This window comes from Apis mellifera, linkage group LG2, assembly GCF_003254395.2.
Source record: "Apis mellifera strain DH4 linkage group LG2, Amel_HAv3.1, whole genome shotgun sequence".
NCBI classification, from domain to species: domain Eukaryota; kingdom Metazoa; phylum Arthropoda; class Insecta; order Hymenoptera; family Apidae; genus Apis; species Apis mellifera.
The window spans coordinates 80,411-101,192 of record NC_037639.1 but is presented as its reverse complement, the minus strand read 5'-3'; the positions used below and the strand labels follow the sequence as shown (position 1 = coordinate 101,192).

At 17.0% G+C, this 20,782-nt stretch overlaps 2 protein-coding genes across 3 annotated transcripts; one reads left to right on the top strand and one right to left on the bottom strand.

The window, feature by feature from the left end:
- Positions 1–823: 823 nt before the first annotated feature.
- LOC100578694 (zinc finger protein 3) lies at positions 824–13,299 on the bottom strand. Of its 2 annotated transcripts, XR_003304166.1 has the most exons (9): positions 12,847–13,299; positions 12,133–12,649; positions 10,034–10,301; positions 9,703–9,900; positions 7,473–7,640; positions 7,205–7,397; positions 6,849–7,097; positions 3,389–3,511; positions 1,033–1,150 (listed from the first exon to the last, which is right to left on the bottom strand). XR_003304166.1 is itself a non-coding variant. In XM_026439002.1 (8 exons), the coding sequence occupies exons 1-8, from the start codon at positions 12,967–12,969 to the stop codon at positions 920–922; spliced, it is 1,947 nt and encodes a 648-aa protein (XP_026294787.1). In that variant the 5' UTR covers positions 12,970–13,299; the 3' UTR covers positions 824–919. The 2 variants fall into 2 exon arrangements, 1 of the variants encoding a protein (XP_026294787.1); XM_026439002.1 differs by lacking the exon at positions 3,389–3,511 and having other exon boundaries at positions 824–1,150.
- Positions 13,300–15,520: 2,221 nt separating this feature from the next.
- On the top strand, positions 15,521–19,894 carry LOC551905. Its single transcript, XM_624291.6, has 5 exons — positions 15,521–15,606; positions 16,763–16,879; positions 18,914–19,093; positions 19,182–19,347; positions 19,665–19,894. The coding sequence occupies exons 2-5, from the start codon at positions 16,771–16,773 to the stop codon at positions 19,867–19,869; spliced, it is 660 nt and encodes a 219-aa protein (XP_624294.3). The 5' UTR covers positions 15,521–15,606; positions 16,763–16,770; the 3' UTR covers positions 19,870–19,894.
- Positions 19,895–20,782: the final 888 nt, after the last annotated feature.

The window sequence follows — 20,782 nt, the reverse complement described above, 5'->3', positions numbered from 1 at the left end:
ATTATTTAAAATAGAAATAAAATAAAGATTAACATATAAAATAAAATATATATTTTAGACTTAAAATGAATAAATTGCATTTTGTGAATATTTATATTATTTTTTAGTAAAAATGGTAAAAATTCCATCATTATTTTGTCTATATATAACATCATATACATGATTTTTTCATCAAGGTAATTATCTATAAACATATAAAATGTTAATTCGTAGTATATCTTTAATGATTCTAGAAACTAAAACAAATATAAAAGTTGAAATATAAAAATATTGACTAAAATATATGTATTAAGTTATAAGCAATTTAAAGAAGTTTAAGCAATAAAGCGAAAAAGGCAGGATAATTAAAATAGAACGATTTCCGTTTTACTTGGTTAAACTTCAATTGCTTAAAATTTAATAAATAATTCTAAAACAATATATCAATTTTTGGCCTTTAGAATTGACTCAAACTATCTTGTGAATATTAATATCTTATATAATTTGCAAGATAGACTTCATAAGATATTATTTGTATATAGTTTAAGCAACTCAAGTCATAAAAAAGAAAACTTCTTTATCATCATTCTTTAATATTTCCGAAATATATTATCAATAAAATATTGATAATATATATAAAATATTATATATAAAATATTGAAAAATATTTTTTTTTTGCAATTATTCATTAACTATTTCAATGAAAATATAAAACAAATATAAAACAATTTTTATAAAATAATTATTTCTTAATCTTATTTTTAAATAAATTATTTAATTATTTACATTCTTTGAAATTCTATATTTTTAAAATGAAGTATAAATTATGTTAAATAATTAAAAATCAGAAAGAAATATCTGTTACTTATTGATTAAACAAACTTATACATGTATTTCTTAAATTGATTTGAGTAACATGATTGTATTATGTTATATTAAATCATTCTTTATATGTAACATTAGAAATATTATAAAAGTTATATGATAAATTAGGTGGTAAAAAATTTTGCAGAGTTGCTGGCACTGTATTAAAATATGTTGCATTCCTTTCTCGAAAGACTGTGTCTTGTACTGTGCTGGATACATCAGGTTGAAAATTTTGAACAGTGCTAGTTGGAATAGTTTGTACAATAAGTGGTTGACTTGCAGTATGTGAAACAGTTTGTATCACCTATATAAAAAATAAATACAATGTAAATATTGATCATCTTTATAATATAAATTATAATCTAATTTAAATACAAAATAATAGTTAATAATAAATTTTAAACAATACAGTTAAATATTTCCATAATAATCTTATACTTTTTTCATCTATTTATTATTTATTTTTATATTTTTATCTAAAAATATGCTAATAATAAAATCTATGATATTAATTCTTATATATTATTTGCTATTAGAAATATTAAATCATATTGAATAGAATTACTTATTTCAGAGATAAATTTAATATTTAAAAATGATAGATTAATATTTTATTAATCTATTTTATTTTATTAAATTTATAAATTCAATTTCATTTTTTTTAAGTCATATTATTTTTTATCCTTTAATATTTCTTTTTTAATATTGATTTAATTTAGTTTTGTTAAAATTAATTTATTTAATCTTCTAATTCTATTTTATTAAACAGAAAAATAAATGTTATATTAATACAAAATATTTAGTCTATAAAGATCTTATACAATTTACAGCTTAATTTTCATTAAGACAAAAATAATATAATCAGAAAAAAATTACAAAATAGCTAAAAATTTTTTTCAAATCTTGGCAACAAATGTATTTATGAATTATATTATATCAAAAAGCTTTAAATAATAAAACAAATAAATTTAATATTTATTTTATTTGCTTAGAATCATATATTTATTTTTTATATATATAATTTTTTTTTATAGAAAAAAAATTTATAGATATTAATTTTTCTTAAAATATTCTTGTATTAATTAATTAAGAATTTCATTAAAAACTATTTTTTAATATCTTTCTCTTCAAATTATATATCTCAATCAAATTATTTTATTATATTTATAAATATAAATTATCAATGTAATTTGTTTATTATTAAATTATAAATTATTATTATTATTATTGTTTATTATTTATTAAATATATTTCTAAAGCAAGTGCTGCTTATATTAGAAAATATATTTTTATTGTATTATTTATTATATTATCATGATATTGCAAAATGATATAGCTATATCTACGATTATCAAACGGTTAATCGTTTTGAAAAAATTAAATAGTAAAATATTTTATGAATGAAAAATGAATATCCAATTTATGAAATTATTAAAAAAAAAAAAAATTAATTCATAATTCTGTTGTTGATATATTTTAAAATATTAAAGTTATAGTACAATATGTGTTTAATGAAGTAAAAAATGCATTGAATTTATGAATATAAGATATAAAAAACATAATTAATAGTAACATATTACATAAAAAAAATCTTTATATAAAAGAATAATTGTATTAAAAATAATACCAAACTTAAACTTTTAAAAAAAATGGCTATTTAAAATCCATTGATAATAAGCAATTCGTTTAAAATTATCTTAAATTTTTTCGCGATCAATATAAAAATATAATTGAAATTGAATTCTTATTTTCTATAATATAATCTACTACTTTAATCCTTAATTAATATATTAAATATATCAAAATCACCAATATTAAATATTAGCATTATACATATAATATATTAATATTTGATTATATTTTATTAGCATTTATTCATAACAAATCCGAATTTACATTTAACACAATATTAAGAATTACTGATGCAATATAATTTATTAAAACTATTATAAATGATATAAAATCTATTGTAAATTTCTTAAAAAAATTTATAAAAAAATATAATAGTACATGACTTTAAAAGATTTTCAAAATCTGCAATGGTTTTTGGAAAATACAAGTTTATATGATACGATAAAAAAATGTGTTTTTTATAGTCATCTTTTTTAAATCGATTCCAAGATCATTGATACTTTTTTAAATGAAACTTTATATAGGATTTCTATAACTCCCATTATGATTTATTAAGTAAATAGTTCTAACAATATAAATAAAAGTCTTTTTCTCTTTCTTCCTTTTCTTCCTTCCTTTTTTTTTTGTACTTCTGTTTCTAATAACTGAAAATTGATCTTTTCATTTTTAGATATTTATATATATATTTTTACTTTATTGGTATAACGTCAAGACGAATTCAACAATCCACTATGATCTTGATGTAATGATTATGATCTTGAAGTGATTTTAGATTCAGAAACATGAAGTTATCATTTTCATTTTTTTTATAATTTTCATTAAATGTTTTTTTATATCAAATCATAACAAAAAACTCAACAATTACAAACGTATTACAAAAAAAGTATAAATAAAATAAAAATCAACATACCTTGTATTACGTTGTTTTTAACATTAACATCTCCGTTTTTAGATTTCATATTTCTGAATCCAAGGTTATCTCAAGATCATAGTATACAAGGTCATTGAACTTGTCTTAACATCAGCTAGATTGCTGTGAAAAATATATGATGCTATTTAAAAAACTCAAGTTGACTTTAATATTACTTTAATGTTATCGAAAACAAATTTTTTTGAAAATTTATATTGAAATTTGAAAATATTGAAAATACTTTTTTCACAAATTATGTTGAAAATTTATTTTATAAATTTTTTTACAAAATGTCTAAAAAATCGTAATAACGATTATGTAGGATATTCTATATACAAGATAAATATTTCGTATAAAAATGATATAATTTTAGGAGAAAAATAATTTGATATAAGTAAATTTTTTATAAATAAATAAATGAAAAACATTTAAAAATTAAATGTTTTCTTGAATAAAAAATATTTTTTAATATATTGAACTATAATTGAACTATATCAATTAGATTTAATTGAACTATATTATCATTTACAAAATCATTATCTACAAAAAAACTGATTATTTCGAAAAATTATTTGTTAAAAAACTTTTTAATTTAAATAACTTTAAATATTACTTAATTTTATTATGTAATAATAATGATATTATATGCTTAAATTTGTTAAGAAAATTGTTTAATTTGAATATTATAAAATGTTAAAAACATTATATAATGCTCAATTTTGGTAAATATATATTTGACATCTACATATGTTTAATTATTATATGCTTACACTTACTTTATTGATAGCCTGCAAAAATTTTTTTTTAAATATTTAAAGCAGCATTTATATATCAAAGGAAAGTATTAATTATTTATATGCTTTTAATGTTAAATAAATATAGCAAAAATTATTAAAAATCAAGTAATATTATAAAACATGACTAAATGAACTTATACTATAGCCAACGAAATACTATCAGCAAAACAGTTTTCGAAGCATTTGATTGATAACGGACGCTTACTCTTGTAGCTATTTATCTTTGAAAAATTTTAATAGTATGATAATTAAATTTACTTTTTAATCTATAAAGATATAGGATTTTATTTAAAAAATTGATTATTTTAAAATCTTTTTGAAAAAAAAAAAAAGATTATTTAAAAAGTTTTCACCATTACAATATATTTTTTTTCAAATTGTATAACTTTGTTTCATATAATTTTTTTATACAATGCAGATAATAAAATTGATATTTACTTATTATAATTTACCTTGTATAATGAAACATACAGAGTGTGCTATTTTAATCTTAGCATATAAATATTTTAGAAAGATATAAAAAGCACGAAAAAATATTTCAAACAAAAGTCGTAGTATAATAAAACATGAATAGTACTAATATTCGATTTAGCGATGATCTTGAAAAAGTGTGTAAAGGTAAATTTCAATATTTTTTACTTTTATAATTGGCATTAAAATATTTTCAAAACATTAATTTGTGATTTTTCTATAAGATATATTTTATTGATATTCATAAGATAATAAGAAAACAATTTAAACAATTTAAATTATTTTTAGAAATGTAATTAAATAACATATATATTTTTTATTGCATGAAGATATTTAAATATTTTATTTCTTTTTTTCTTTTTTTTACAATTTATAAGCATTTCGCATTTCATTATGAATATTAATAAATATCATAAATTCCATTGATTATATTACACTATATAGAAATTGATATATTTTTGTCAATGAATTTATTAAAAAATGAATTAAAATTTTTTTCTTATATATTGTTTTTAAATGGAACTAATTTTAATAATTGAGGTTATATTGTTAATTTTTTAATATTTGAAACATTGTTATAAATTTTATTGTTCAAATTAAAATCTATTTTATATTATAGTATTTATATAGAAAATAAGAAAATCATTAAAATTAATGATTTTTTAATATATGAAATCAATTATGAATTAATAAATGAGTAATAGAATCATATTTAAATCATATTTTTTAAAGTCATATTTCTTAATATTATTTACCGAAATATAAAACGCTTAATTTATTCATACTAATGTTTATGGCTTTTCAATATTAGTATTTGTATATCTTGAAAAAATTCAAGTAATATTTTGAAAATTTTTTGAAAATTTTTTGTAGCACAATATAAATATTTAATAGTTATATTATTGTATAATAAGAAATATTATAAAAAAAATTTTCAATGCTTATAATGTTGACAAAATATAATTTAATTTTTTTCTACTAATATAATTTAATTTTTTTCAAAATATAAAAAATAAAAATTTATACTGACAATTTTGATACAAATATCAGATAATAAAAAATGATACAGTAAAAAAAAATGTATAATAAAACCATAAATAATAGTTTCATGGAAAAAATTAAATTAAATATGACAAAAACACATTTTGATGACAATTTATATAAATATTGGAAGAAAGCCATATATTATAATCACAAAAAAAGTCACATTCAATTTTTTTTTTAGAATTATATTAAATTTATATATTATTTTAAAAAAAATAATATTTAACAAATAAACATAATATTACATTTTGATTTTATAATATAAATATCATTGCATTATATTATTTAAATAAAAATTTAATAAAAAATAAATTATATTAATAAAATATTGTTTTAAAATAAATTTTGAAAGGATTTAAAAGAAAATAATCCTTTAAAAAAATTTGACTTGAAATTAGTATAATAAAATAATAATTGAAAATAATAAATGTTTTACAATAGAACTAAAAAAATTTGTATATAATAGAAAAAAATTCATTCATTATATTTTAATATAATATTAAGATAGTAACTGAATTTTTTTAATACTGATTATTATTATTATTTTATAATAATTATTAAAATTATACTTTTAAATAAACTTGTTTTAAGTTTGTTAAATTTTTTGAAATTTTAATAATATATCTTAAATTATTTGAATATTTTAAAAATCGACTATGTAAAATATTATCATTGTTTTCAAAATTCTATAAATTATTATTAATTTTGAAAAAATCAATGATTGTAATTGCATTTCTTATATGATTTATGTGATATATATTCATTTTTTTGGCAATATCAATTTTTTTTATATAGAAAAAAAATTCAAAGAATTTCAAAATTTCCTAATAAGTTTTAGAAATAAAAAAAATCTAATTAAAAAATAAAAATTTTAAGATATTTTAAATATCTGATGATTTATATGATATATATATTATATGATATATATTATGAGAAATAATTAAGATTTTCTCATAATCTTAATCTTAACTTTCAGTATAAAGACAGATACTAAAGACATAATATTTTGAAAAAATAATTTGTTAGAGATTTATATAAAATTTATATTTTGAGTTTATCTCTGAAATAAATTTTGTATGTTTTATAATGCTATATATTTTTTATATTTTCTATAAACTATAAAATTAGATCAAACTATAATTTCTTACATGTACAGTTGATGATTCCGTATTAGATATAGACAATGACTGCTCTGCATTTGATTGATCTATTTGTGATTGTTCTGGTTGAGGTTGTTCTTGTAATTGCTGCTGAGATTGTGACAAATGTTTTGTATGTGATGTATTAATTCCATGCCTACGTTTCATATGTTTATTATAGTTTGGCCAATTTGTGAAATGGTGTTGACATTCTAAGCAACTATATGGACGTTCACCAGTATGTTGTCTTCTATGCGTCTAAACATAAATTTTTAAATAATATTATTTTATGTTTTAAAAACAAATAATTTATTCAATAATCAATAATAAACTCATTTATTGAATTAATTATTATATTAACTTACAGTTAATATTCCTTTAAAGCGAAAACATTTACCACAAAATTCACATGTAAATGGCATTGCACCAGTATGTATTCTATGGTGCTCTCTTAATGTACCTTTTTCTCTAAAAGTTCTTCCACATACAGCACATTGATGTGGTTTGGCTCCTGTATGAACTGTTTCATGCTTTTTTAATTGCAATGGCGTTTTAAAACTGAAAATTACATTAAATATAATTAAAACTAAATAAATATATAATAAATTATTTTATTTTTTTTAATAAACGTACGCTTTTGAACATTGGGTACAACTATATGGTTTATCTGCTGAATGAGTTAAAAAATGAGCCTCTAAATTTCCTTTTTGAATAAAACTTTTACCACATTGATCACATGTGAAATTTCTAACACCAGAATGGATGCGTTTATGTGTGACTAAATTTGGCTTTGTTGAAAATCTGAAAAACTTTCTTGATTATTTGTATATTTATACTTTATTTATAATAATCAAATATTATATAACATATAATATATATAATATTATTAAATATTATTTTTAATAATTATATTGATTTTGAAATTGATAAAAATTCGTTAAAAAATTATTAAAATAATTATTTTTTGTTATATTTTACAATTACCACAAAGATAAATAATATTAAAGGAACCATGTATTGTAACTAAACTTTTTGAAAAAAATTTTTTGAAAAAAATTATTTAAGATTTAATTAATTTTTAGAATAAAATTAATTTTTATTTATTATTATTATTTAATTAATTTTTATTTATGTTTATATTTCATTGAAATTTTTTCTTAAAAAAACATAAATATGTAATATATATAATTTGTTTGTATTTATATAACAATTTATAATAAAGTTACACTGTTTAAAAAAAATATATATAAGGTCAAACAATTTTTTTTTTGATATTTTAAGATAATTATTTTTTTTATATAGAATATTTTTTAATATATTTTTTAATATATTTTTATTAAAATTTATCAGACTTTATTAATATTTTAATTTTTTGTTCTTTCCTTCTTAATGAGAGTTTTAATTTCAAATATATTTTTTTTATCATTTAATACAGCAATTAAATATCTTGGCTTTATATTATTGACTTTTTCATCATTATATAAAGAAGATATCCTAAAATATATAATATATATAATATGAAAATTGTTTTTAAAAATCACAATCATTTTTTTTTATAAATTTTGTATAAATATTACATAAAATTATTACAATTTTTATCAATTATAAATTATTATATAAAATTTATTTACCTGATTTTATTATTCGATGATATAGGATAAGTCATTTTCTTCAAAATCTACAAATATGGATTTGCTTTCTTTTAAATTAAATAAAACAGATTTTTATCATTTTAGTTGTATAAATCTGAAAGAAAGGATTCCTAAAGAGACAATGAAATCCACATTCATTTTTTAAAAATAAAATATCATTAATTTTCTGTTATTTTTAGTTTATTTTTATTTTTTTTATTTTTATTTTTAGTTGCAATTATCAAATTTAATAACATTTTAATTAATTTAATTTTGTGAAACATGGTTCTTTTAATGTTTTTTATCCCTGTAATGAATATAATAAAATATAAAATGTCTTGAGCTAAATATCTTTCTCTCTTTTTTTGTTTTTAATAATATAAAAATAATTTAATTTAAATAATTGTAAAGGAAAAATATTGCAGAAAAAAATTTTTTAAAATAATTTTTTTACTATTTTTATAGAAAATGAAAAAATTGTCTAAGAAATATATTTGATCCTTAACTGATTTTAAATATTTGAAAAATGATTCAATCAACATAGTTAATATGTATACTTATCCAATGATTTATGATTTTTTTATTTAACCACTTCAGTACGAGCGTCGACTATAGTTGACGGCCACAGATGACCCCATACAGCCGAACGTCGACTATAGTCGACAACCAAGAATTTTATCTTATTTCTGCGGAGTATTCACTCGCACTGAAATGGCAAGACAAACGCGAAGTTTGGATGTTGTCCACTGGCCATTCAGTAGAGTATAAAGATTGTAAAAAGAAAAATTATCAAACGGGTGAACAGATTCAAAAGTCTTCATGTTGTAGATTATAGCAACTCAATGAACATAGTTGACAAAAGCGACGCAATCATTAACGACGTTTCGTGGACGATAGGTGCGGTACCGAAGTGGTTAATATAGCAAAACAGAGATAGAATAAGATAGTTTTATCATATTATTACCTTCCTCTGTCTCCATTTTGCTCTAAAGCAAACTTATAACTTAATAAAACCGATATTTTTATATACACAATTTTTGCATTTGTTTTGATCTTTAGATGCGATTCTTTAAAAGTATTTCATGAATATATTAACATGCTATATATGTATAATGTAATTTAAAATGTATGTATATACAAAATTTAAATTTTAAAAATTATATATATATATAAGTATAAATAAACAATGTATTATTTTAATAAATAAATTAATTTCAATTATTGAATTATACCTTTTATCACACTGATCACAAGGAAATCTATTTTTCATAGTATCTGGTAAATGACATCTACTATGAATATATAAAGCACTTTGTTGCCTAAATGCTTTTCCACAAGTTTGACATATATGAGGCCTCTCCTCACTGTGAATTGCTTTGTGAGAATCTAATACCTTCTTATGTACAAATGATTTTCCACAATCTTCACAACTTTGTAACATTTATAATATGACATATATAATTAATTAATATATAATATAATATAATTAAACAGTTTTGTTTAATTATGTAAAAATTATTATATGTATATAAATATATATATAAAATAATAAATATTTTTTACCTGAATTTTGTTTTGTTTTTATGTCGTTTGACATGAGTAAGAAAACCATAATATTTATCATAAACTTTACAACATAATACACACATATATTTTGCTTGTTGATTGTGAATAGTTTCATGATGTTCTTTCAATTTTTCTAAACTGGGTAATTTATCATTACAATCAGTGCAAAGCCATGGATATCTATTTAAAGATTCTTCTCTTTTGCGTCCAAATTTTAAAATTTCTACAGCATGTGCTTCTATGATTTCTAAATCTGTATCTGTGCCTATATTAAAAAATTATATTTTAGTATAAATAATTAATATAATTTTATTAAAATAAGTATAAAGTATAAATAATATAATTTTATTAAAACTTTATATAATTATAATAAGATATCTTATAATTTATAGTATAAAAGAAGTTAGAAATTCTATAATTTAAAATGTAAAATAAAAAAAGCAAAGATAATAAAATAATTAGAATATCATTTTCAATGCATTTAAAAATTTATCAAGTATATTTATAATTGATAGTTAAATGAAGATATAATTCTTGAAAATAAAGTCTTAAACAATAATGTTATTTTATATATTTCTTTATTTTACTTATTTTATTATTCTACTATATGTAAAATATTTTTATATTTATTTTCATTTATATTCAAATGAAAATCAGTTAATTTTATGTATTTATAATACTCTACATTTTATGTGTAAAAATTTTATTTTTATTTTCTCAAAAACAATTTCATTTTATTTTATATCATAAAATTTCTTTACCTTAAAGCATTTGTATTGTATGAACTATAGTATATTGAAATTAAATATCACTTAGAGACATAAGATATTTAAAAAAAAAAAAACTAAAAACTTATATAATACATAAATTAGTTAAAAGCAATTATTGATAAATAACAATAAAAAATACAAATAAATAAATAAATATAAATAAAGAAAAAATCTCAGAGACAGATGATCAAATAAAATGAAAAACTATTTATATAAAATTTACTATAAATATTATATATAAATTTACTATAAGTAAATTTACTATACTTATATAAGTATATATAAGTATATATATAGTATATATACTATACTTATATATTTACTATAAATTTATTTATTAATAAATTAAAAGAAATATTTTTTATTATATCCAATGTTACTGTAAAAAAGATAGATGTATATAAAAATTTTTTCAAATATTTTATAATATAAGTTTATAATAACTAAAAAATAAGTTTTTAGTTTTTAATTTACAATTCTATTATATATTTCTATTACCTAATAATTGGAAATTGTATGATCTTGTGTTACATTTATATATTTTATTTTTTGTTTGGGGATTATTTTGTACTAATAAATTATGTAATGATGTAGTAATGATTAAGTAAATCATCCTTAATTACAAATTTTAGATTTTTTTATTTAAAAACGAATTATTATATTTTTAATTATTTCTTTAATCATTTCTTTAAGAATTAATCATTTCTAAAATAAATTTTTTCAACTTTGCTTTCATCCATTCATATGAATTTTAGCACATAAAAATAACAACAACAATTAAATATTTTTTCAAGAACTACATTATATATAATTTTGATCATTTATATTTTAGAATTGTTCTATAAAAGTTTCAAATGTTTTATATATATATATAAAATTATGACAATAAAAAATTTTGACATTATTACAATTATTATAATATTTATATATTGATTAATTAAGAATATTTTGTAATATTTTTTAAAAATATTTTTATGATTATTAAAAATTGAATATTATTGAAAATAAAGTACAAAACAAATATAAAATATAAATATATATACAAATATTTTTTGTATTGTATATATATACATATAGTTATAAAATATCGTTATTAAATTTTAAAAAATTAAAAAAAATATTATATAATAATCTATCTAAATTTAGAGAGTTTTTAGAAATTGAAGTCTCTATTTTTACAAAACTTTGAAAAACAAGAATGAAAATTTAAAAATAATTTGAAGATGTTTTAAAAGATTTTAGAAAGTTATGATTTTACATATATTAAAATCATAACACATATTACATATAATATATATATTATATACATAATATGTATATATTTACCTGTCATATAATTATCTGGAATTTTAATATTACTTTTTATATCAATATTCTTATTTTCTTTTTTTAAATCAGTATTCATATATACATCAGAATCTTCTATTTTCTGATTTTTTCGTTTTAATTTTTTTCTAGTTTGTTTAACTGAAGTCTTTTTTAATTGAATTTTACATTTTTTTTGTTTTATAATATCTTGAGGTTCTTCAGTTTCATGTTTCTGATTATCACTTTTATTTTCTTCGACAAAATAATTATGTGAAACATTAGATGTATCATGGATATAATTTGATAAGTGACATTCAACAATTCCTTCATTAACTTCTTCCTTTGGAAATGTAATTGTTTTATCAATAAAGTTTATATTTGATTCTAAGGGTTGCGATTCAACTTTAGGATCAAGAAGTAATTGTCTTAAAGATATTTGTGCTTGATTAGTTTTTTCAAAAAATTCATTACATTGATTCAATAAAATACAACAATCTATACAAACTGTAAGTGGTAATCCATCATTTGTTAGTACCTGCAAGTAATATTTTATTTTAAATATTAATATATATTGTATTTAAATATATGTACAAATAATTATTTTAATAATTCTAAAATATAGAAAAAAAATAGACATATTTTATTAATATAAGTATATAAATAAAAAAATTCGTTAAATTTATTATATTGAAAAAAAGAAAAAAATAATTAAAAAAGAGAAATTATTTTTACCTGAATTTGTAAACATTTAGCAATTTTTGCTTCTATGGCTAATTTTTGTCCTTCTGCTTCATAAATTCCAATAAAATTCTCTTTGGTTTCGGCACAGAGCCGGCAAAGTTCCGACTCTGTCATGATTCACAAATAAAATCCGAAAACAAGTTTTGCAACAAAATACATTGTCAAAAAGCGATAAATGAAATTACATTATCTCACATTTATATTACAATATTTAATAAATTGAAAATATTGAATGCTCAGAAGAATAGTGGACATATTGTTTCTTTCCACAAGATAAACAATTTTTTAATATACATATAAGGTTTATAAATATTTGTTTATATTTATTACATTTATGGATAATAATAACAAATTTTTAAGAAATAATTGAACTAATAATAAATAATTCATTACATTATATTCGAATGAAAGTACACAATCATTTCATTACATTTCTTGAAAAAAGTATATATATTTGTATATATATAAGCATGTTTAGTGTTACTAGGGACTTTAAGATTATACGTAAAATTTAAATTACTAGATTCTGATATATATCTTGTTTTATAAATTTTAAAATTCACAGCATTTTTAAAGTAAATTAACAATTAAAATATAATATGTTTCATATTATACAGTAAATATATACATTGAAAGTTATATTATAAAAAGAATTTAAAAAATTTTTTTTTTATTAAATAAAGATAATATTAAAAATATAACATTTTTTAGTAATTAATTTCAATATTCAATAACACTTTTTATAAAATATTAAAAACTATTTTGTATCATATTTAAATTATTATCTTGTTATAATAATAAATATTTTAAATATTTTATAAAATATTACTTCTTCTATCTACTAATCACATAAATTACATATCTTATTGACAAAAAAATTTTTTAAGTTTGAATATCTTAAAATCTGATTTGAACATACGAAGAAATACAAAGCATAATAATTATTATTATTAATAATACTATTATTATTAAATAACAACTAATTTTACTAATTATTAAATAATCATTAATGGTTATTTATGAAAAATTTAAATATACAAAAAATTGTAGAATATAAATACATAATATACAATATAAGTACAAAATGCAGAATAAATACAGAATAAAATAGAAATATACAAAAAATAAAAAAATTTCAAAATACACATTATGATACATGAGGAAGAAAAGAATTTATATTTTAAATTTCATTTTTGTATATAATCAACATCTAATTATTATTAATTGTATGAATAATTATATTTATTTAATATATATTATAATATATATTTAATATATTTAATATATATTTATAATATATAAATAAAAAATATAGATTGAAAAATAAAATATTATTTTTATTTTAAAATATTTTCTGTTTTTTTTTTATTTACAAATCATTAATAAAAAGTAATTATTCTTTTATTGTTGATTTAATATAATATACTGTAATTCTAAAAAAATCAATCTCACCAATTATGTTTTATTATTTAATAGTATCTACTTTTTTTTTTATAAAATAATCATAAAGATACAATAAAGGAGAACATTGTTTAAAGCTCAATAATTAATTATTATTTTCAATAAAAATTATTTCAAAGAGAATTTTTATTTTTTGTTATAATTTTTATAAAATTGCAAAAATAATAGTAATAATAATTTTTCTTTTTAAAAGACATTTTTAAATAATTTATTTCATTTTTAAATATTATTTAACGATTGTGAATGTGAAATTTATTAAATATGTGTATTTATATTTAATATATATTTAAAAAAAATATTAAATTTATTTCTTCTTAAATTATTTATTGTATATATAATTAAAATCGATTCATTCAATCGATATAGTATGTTTTTTGGGTTTTCAGGTCACCTACTTACATTACCTTTTAAAATTATTTTCTAACGGTACCTATAATGTTCGTCATTATTAAGATAAAGATATTTTAAAAATATTAGTATATGATATATTAAGCAAAGAATTCTCTTATTGCAATTTAGATAAATATTTTAAAATTTAAGTATATATAGATAATTTAAAACATTTGCATAATACATTTTCTATCTAATTTATTATAATTTAAAAAAAATATATTTTTAATTTTCTGACAGAAAATATAAAGAAAATTATATAATAAAGAATCTTTTTTTAAATTTTTTCTACTAATTTATTTTTGTAATAAAAAATTAATTATTTATTTTTTATTATAATCAATTTAATTAATATTGTAATTGTATTAATATAATTTGTAATACTTACAGAAAAAAAGATTACGTATATTTCATTATCTATCTTTCAATAACTCCCGCAAAAATATAAAGGCGTAGATATGTATATGCAAACGATGAAGAATATATATATTTATATAAACAGAAAGGAAGATTTCTATATTATTCGAAATTAATTAATTTGTTTTGTATGAATATTTTATAATAATAATGAAAGTATAATTATTATTGTGTTAATAAATTATTAAATTCTATCATCAATATCATATATCAAAATTGTTACATACTGTTACATTTTGTAGAAATTAATTATTATAATATTTGTATCTTTACTAAAATAATATTTTAAAAACTTTCTTTTCAAATAATATATAAAAATATCAATATACGAATATAGTATACAAAATTGTTTAAATATTTCTCGAAAATACTTTGTACAATCGTAAAAGTATTGACATCATGTCCCCATTGCATGTACTTATATATATATATATAGGGGTGCTACTTGTGGGAGCATCGCAGTTCTTCGAAGAACGTCTTTAGGTAAGCATCGTTGATTCAATACAACGAAAAGGATTTTTCTTGATTTTATATTAATCAAAAAAATCCTTAAAAGAAAATTAAATTTTATTAATATTTATTAATTAAGTTTTTTTGAGGAATATTTAGACAAATAGATATTTCATAATTCATAATTCATAAATTATTTTAATTATATAATTCGTTATATCAACAACAAATATTTAGATAAGTATTAATTATGCAATGAAAATTTAATTAATATTATTATGAAAGCATTTATGAATATTTACAAATTCAATCATAAATTTCATACTCAAAATAATTGGAATATTATATATAATTAATTTTTTAAATATTATATATTATATAATTAGTTGAAATATATTATAATAAAAAAAAATAAAATTATTGTTTTAATTTTATTTAAAAATTAATTTAATTTTAATTTATTTTAATTTTGTTTTACAAAATTTATAATAATAAGAATTTTTATTTGTATATTTATCTTCGCGTATAATTTTTTATCTTTATATATTCATTATTACAAAAAACATTAAAATATGTAAAAAAAAAATGAAATTTTCCGTTTAAATTATTTTAAAAAGTACTATTTACTCGATATATTTATATTTAATTATAATATTTTTAATTATAATATACGAAATATAAATAGTATGAAATTACTATAATGTTTTGTTATTTTATTAGTTATTTTAATCATAGTTATTTTAATCATATATTTTTATTACTATTAATAAATAATAATTGTAATAATTAATGTAATAATTTCAAAAATACTTTAGAAAAAAGAATTGTTAGCACTTAAACTTGTTATATTATTAAAGAATTGATATATATATATATATATATATATTATGCATTTTTTAATAAAATATAACGTATTTTCTTTCGAATAAATTTTTTTTTAATACTTACTTATTCTATCATACGATCTATCATATATTGGTCCATTGACAAATAATATTAAAATTGTCACTAAACAATTATCAGATTTTAGAAAAAATATTAGAAAATTTTTTTTTGTTATCGCAAAATATACAAATAAAGATGAACTTTATTATCTAAACTCTCAATATAACTTTATTATCTTATATCTATATTTATATTTATATATGTATTTATTTATATAATTAATATTTATATTTTTATATTCTAGCTGGAAAAATGATACGATTTGTTATTCTATTTGGTACATTAATTGTTTTATCAACGGCTCAGTTTCAACCTACTAGAAGAATTTTAGAAGCACCAATTCCTGCGCTTTGTGCACAAAGTAAGTAGTAAATTATAATTTCACACAAAATAATTTTCATTATATTTATATTTGTTGCAATATTAATAATGAGAATTTTGTAGTTTTTTAATAATAAGGTTTTTTTATAAATTTGAATTGATAAATAAAAATGATAAATAAAAATAGTTATAACAATAATAGTTATATAATAAAATAATATAATAGAATAATATCTCATAATATTTTTTATAACAACATATATAAAAATATATAATTAATATTATAATAAATTAATAATATTATTAAATAAAAAAAAAATACGCGAGGAAGCTCTTCATGTTTATGCTTTTGAAATGAAACAATCAACATTTTGTTATATTTCAATATTGAAATTGATATGCATGAATATTTCTAATTTTATCTATTTATATTATAAAATTTATTATAATTTTTTAAATATTCATTCCTTTTTTAAAATTAATTCTTTTTTAATTTGCAATTAAAATTTATATAATTTTATAAACTTATTATATTTTATTTTTTACTTTTATTCATTGAATTTATAATATTGAATATTATATTTGTTAATTAATAACTTAAAAAAAGACAAATATAATCAAATTATATGTATAATAAATATATTTAAATGTAGATACATAATTAGTACTTATATTTATTATATATTGATTTTTTATATAAAAGAATTCTTATTAAAATTTATCAAAACTTTATTATATTTATATTTTTACTAATATTATGTATTTAAGAAATAATAAAAAAAATATATTATAAATATGTGTATTTATTTATTATAAAACATCATTATTATTTAATTAGTAATTATAATATATTTATATTTATATATATATTATATTTATATATATATTTTATTATATAAATATTTTATAAATATTATAATATAGTATAAGTTTATATAAAACTTAACAGATTAAATAATGATAAAAAATATATTGAAAAATGTATAAATTTATTGATACAAGTAAAAACTTTTTTTATGAAATACAAAAGTTATAAATTTTTATTAAAAAAATTTAAATATAATTTGAGTGTCTTAACTTATTGTTTACTACTAACTTTCATTTTTCTAATTATTAAATTTTCTATGGAATGCGTTCTCATTATATTATGTACCATCAAACTTTCTTTTTGTCATTCGAGAAAGTGGCTTGTATAATTAACATACCAATTCAACATTTAAGTCGTGACTGTAATATTTAAAATCGTGAGTGTCATTGATGAAACTTTCTCTCGTGTTCTTGGTGGATAGAAATTGAATTTACGAATTTCAAAATATTTATATTTTTATGATTATACTTCATTATTAGAAATTCATTATTTAAAACTATAAATTTATTTTAGTTATAAAAATCTGAATATTGAATATGAATATTAAATAACATGTGCGCATATTTATTTAACTTTCTATAATTTGAAATATGTATTTGAACAATAATTTATCAAAATATATATAGAGGAGAATTTAGTTAATGATACTAAAATAGATAACTTGAATAGATTTGCCATCATTTTTTATAAAAATATATTTAATATATTTAATAAATTATTTTATTATTAAAAGATAATTTAACATAATTTTATGTATTTTTTTTATATTTTAGAATATAATATCTAAAAAGATGATTTTATTCTTTTTTCATCTTGCCTTTTTTTGCGTGATTGTTTGTAATTTAATAAATTAATTTGAATTTATTATATTTGTTATATATATATATATATTAAATTATAACGAAATTGCTTATGAATTTTTATAAAAAAATTTATTTTATTTGAATTAAAAGGTCATTTCTATTTAAAATGAAGATTATTCAAGAGAAAAATTAATCACATTATGAATATTTATTTAATTTTTATAAAAAACTATAAATTATTTTAATTATTTAAAAATAAAGATAATGTTTCAAATAAATTAGATTTTAATATTGAATAATATAAATTTTATAAAATTTAATAAAATTTTTATCGAGACAATACAAATTTATTTATTAATAATTTTATATTATTTAAAATAAACAATTAAATATGTTATTTTAGGAGTTATTCATGAACGTTTTAATGGCAAGGGTTATTACTATTCATGGGCTGATCCAAGAACAAATGGACAAGAACTTGATTGGTTAGCAGGCAGAAATTTCTGTAGACAAAGATGTATGGACCTTGTTTCTTTGGAAACTTCTGCAGAGAATGAATTTATTAAAAGTCGCATTGTTCAAAGTATTGAAATATTTTATATATATATATATATATATATTGTAAAATCATAGCATTTAAACATGGATTAGAAAAAAATAATAATTTTTAGATAATATAAAATATATTTGGACATCTGGACGACTTTGTGATTTCAAAGGATGTGATAGGCCTGATCTTCAACCTCTTCATATTAATGGTTGGTTCTGGACTGCAGAATTACAAAAACTTGCTCCTACCAGCGATCGCTCTCAAAATGATTGGTCTGAGAGTGGAGGGTAAGTATTCTTCTTTTTTGAAATTTTTAAAAATTATTATGAATATTAAAAGTTAAAGGTAAAACATATTATATTTTTCAATATTTAAAATTTAAATTAATAAATATTTTTACTATTTAATTTATAATTTTCAAATATTTTTTTAATTTTTTAAAATTCATAATAAAATTAATGACAAATAATTTTTTATATAAAAATAAATAAAAATAATAAAAGAACGATTTCTAAAAATTTATTATACTGTTAAAAAAATAAAAAAAAATAAAAAAAATAAATTATTTTATATTAATACAATAACAAATAAAAATATATTGTAGAATTGGAAAACCGCAACCTGATAATCGTGAAGCTATACAACAAGGAGGTGCACCAGAAAATTGTTTAGCAGTATTAAATCAATTTTATAATGATGGAGTAAATTGGCATGATGTTGCTTGTCATCATAAGAAACCATGGGTGTGTGAAGATAATGATTCTTTATTGAGATATGTTCATTTTACTAATCCCAATAATCGTAATTAAAGTAAATAAAATATAGTTTATATTATATTCATTATTATTATACCTATAATATACTTATAATTATTTAGTATTTTATATAAATTCATATCTAATGCTATTGTAAAATTATATATGATATCTGGTGATTAATTTTTTTCCTCATTGATTTTAATGTTGATTTTGAAATATATTATGGAATATTATATATTACATAAAGAACATCATTTTGATATAAAACCGATTTTGGTTTTCGAACTAGTAATAAAAATACCATTGATATTATATTGAACTTTTGGATTTGTGGAATACAAAAATAAAATATAAAACAATTACAATAATTAATTGCAATAATTAAAATTGCAATTAGTCTTACTTTTAGTATACTATATTCTTTTTATATATGACATGTCACGGAGGGAATTTTAAAAAAAATTTTCGTTAAAATCTATTTATATATGTATAAAAAAGTAAATTCTTAATATATTCTATAATATAATGCTATATATATAATAATGCTTTTATAAACAATTAATCAATTTATTATTTATAGCTAGTTATACATTATCGTACTATGCTATGAATCGTACATATAGGTAAAATTTGATGTGTAGGACTAAAAGTTATTTGCAAATAACTTAAAAACTAAAGCTGATTACCGATTTTGTGTAACGAAAAAAAATTTAATCAAAGTCCTTTATAATGATATTTACAAAGATATTTCAAGATCAATAAAATCAATGAAGAGGAAACTTAGTAAATTGATTCTATACATATTTAATTCTTCCAAAATTTAATTTTACTAGTCTATATTATTTCATTGTAAATTATACATACACATATATCATACATAATATAAGTAATTTTAAATATAAAGTACGATACATTAGTAATAAATTGGTAGTTGGTATGAAATAAAGATTAGAAGAATATTCAT

What these genes read in the sequence shown, in the direction of transcription:
- LOC551905 (XM_624291.6), top strand. Translation starts at nt 16,771, where the DNA reads ATGATACGATTTGTTATTCTATTTGGTACATTAATTGTTTTATCAACG. An exon ending in TCCTGCGCTTTGTGCACAAA is followed by an intron (nt 16,880 to 18,913) that starts GTAAGTAGTAAA and finishes ATGTTATTTTAG; the next exon opens with GAGTTATTCATGAACGTTTT. An exon ending in TAAAAGTCGCATTGTTCAAA is followed by an intron (nt 19,094 to 19,181) that starts GTATTGAAATAT and finishes AATAATTTTTAG; the next exon opens with ATAATATAAAATATATTTGG.
- LOC100578694 (XM_026439002.1), bottom strand. Translation starts at nt 12,969, where the DNA reads ATGACAGAGTCGGAACTTTGCCGGCTCTGTGCCGAAACCAAAGAGAAT. An exon ending in TGTACCCAATGTTCAAAAGC is followed by an intron (nt 7,398 to 7,472) that starts GTACGTTTATTA and finishes TGTAATTTTCAG; the next exon opens with TTTTAAAACGCCATTGCAAT. An exon ending in GCTTTAAAGGAATATTAACT is followed by an intron (nt 7,098 to 7,204) that starts GTAAGTTAATAT and finishes ATTTATGTTTAG; the next exon opens with ACGCATAGAAGACAACATAC.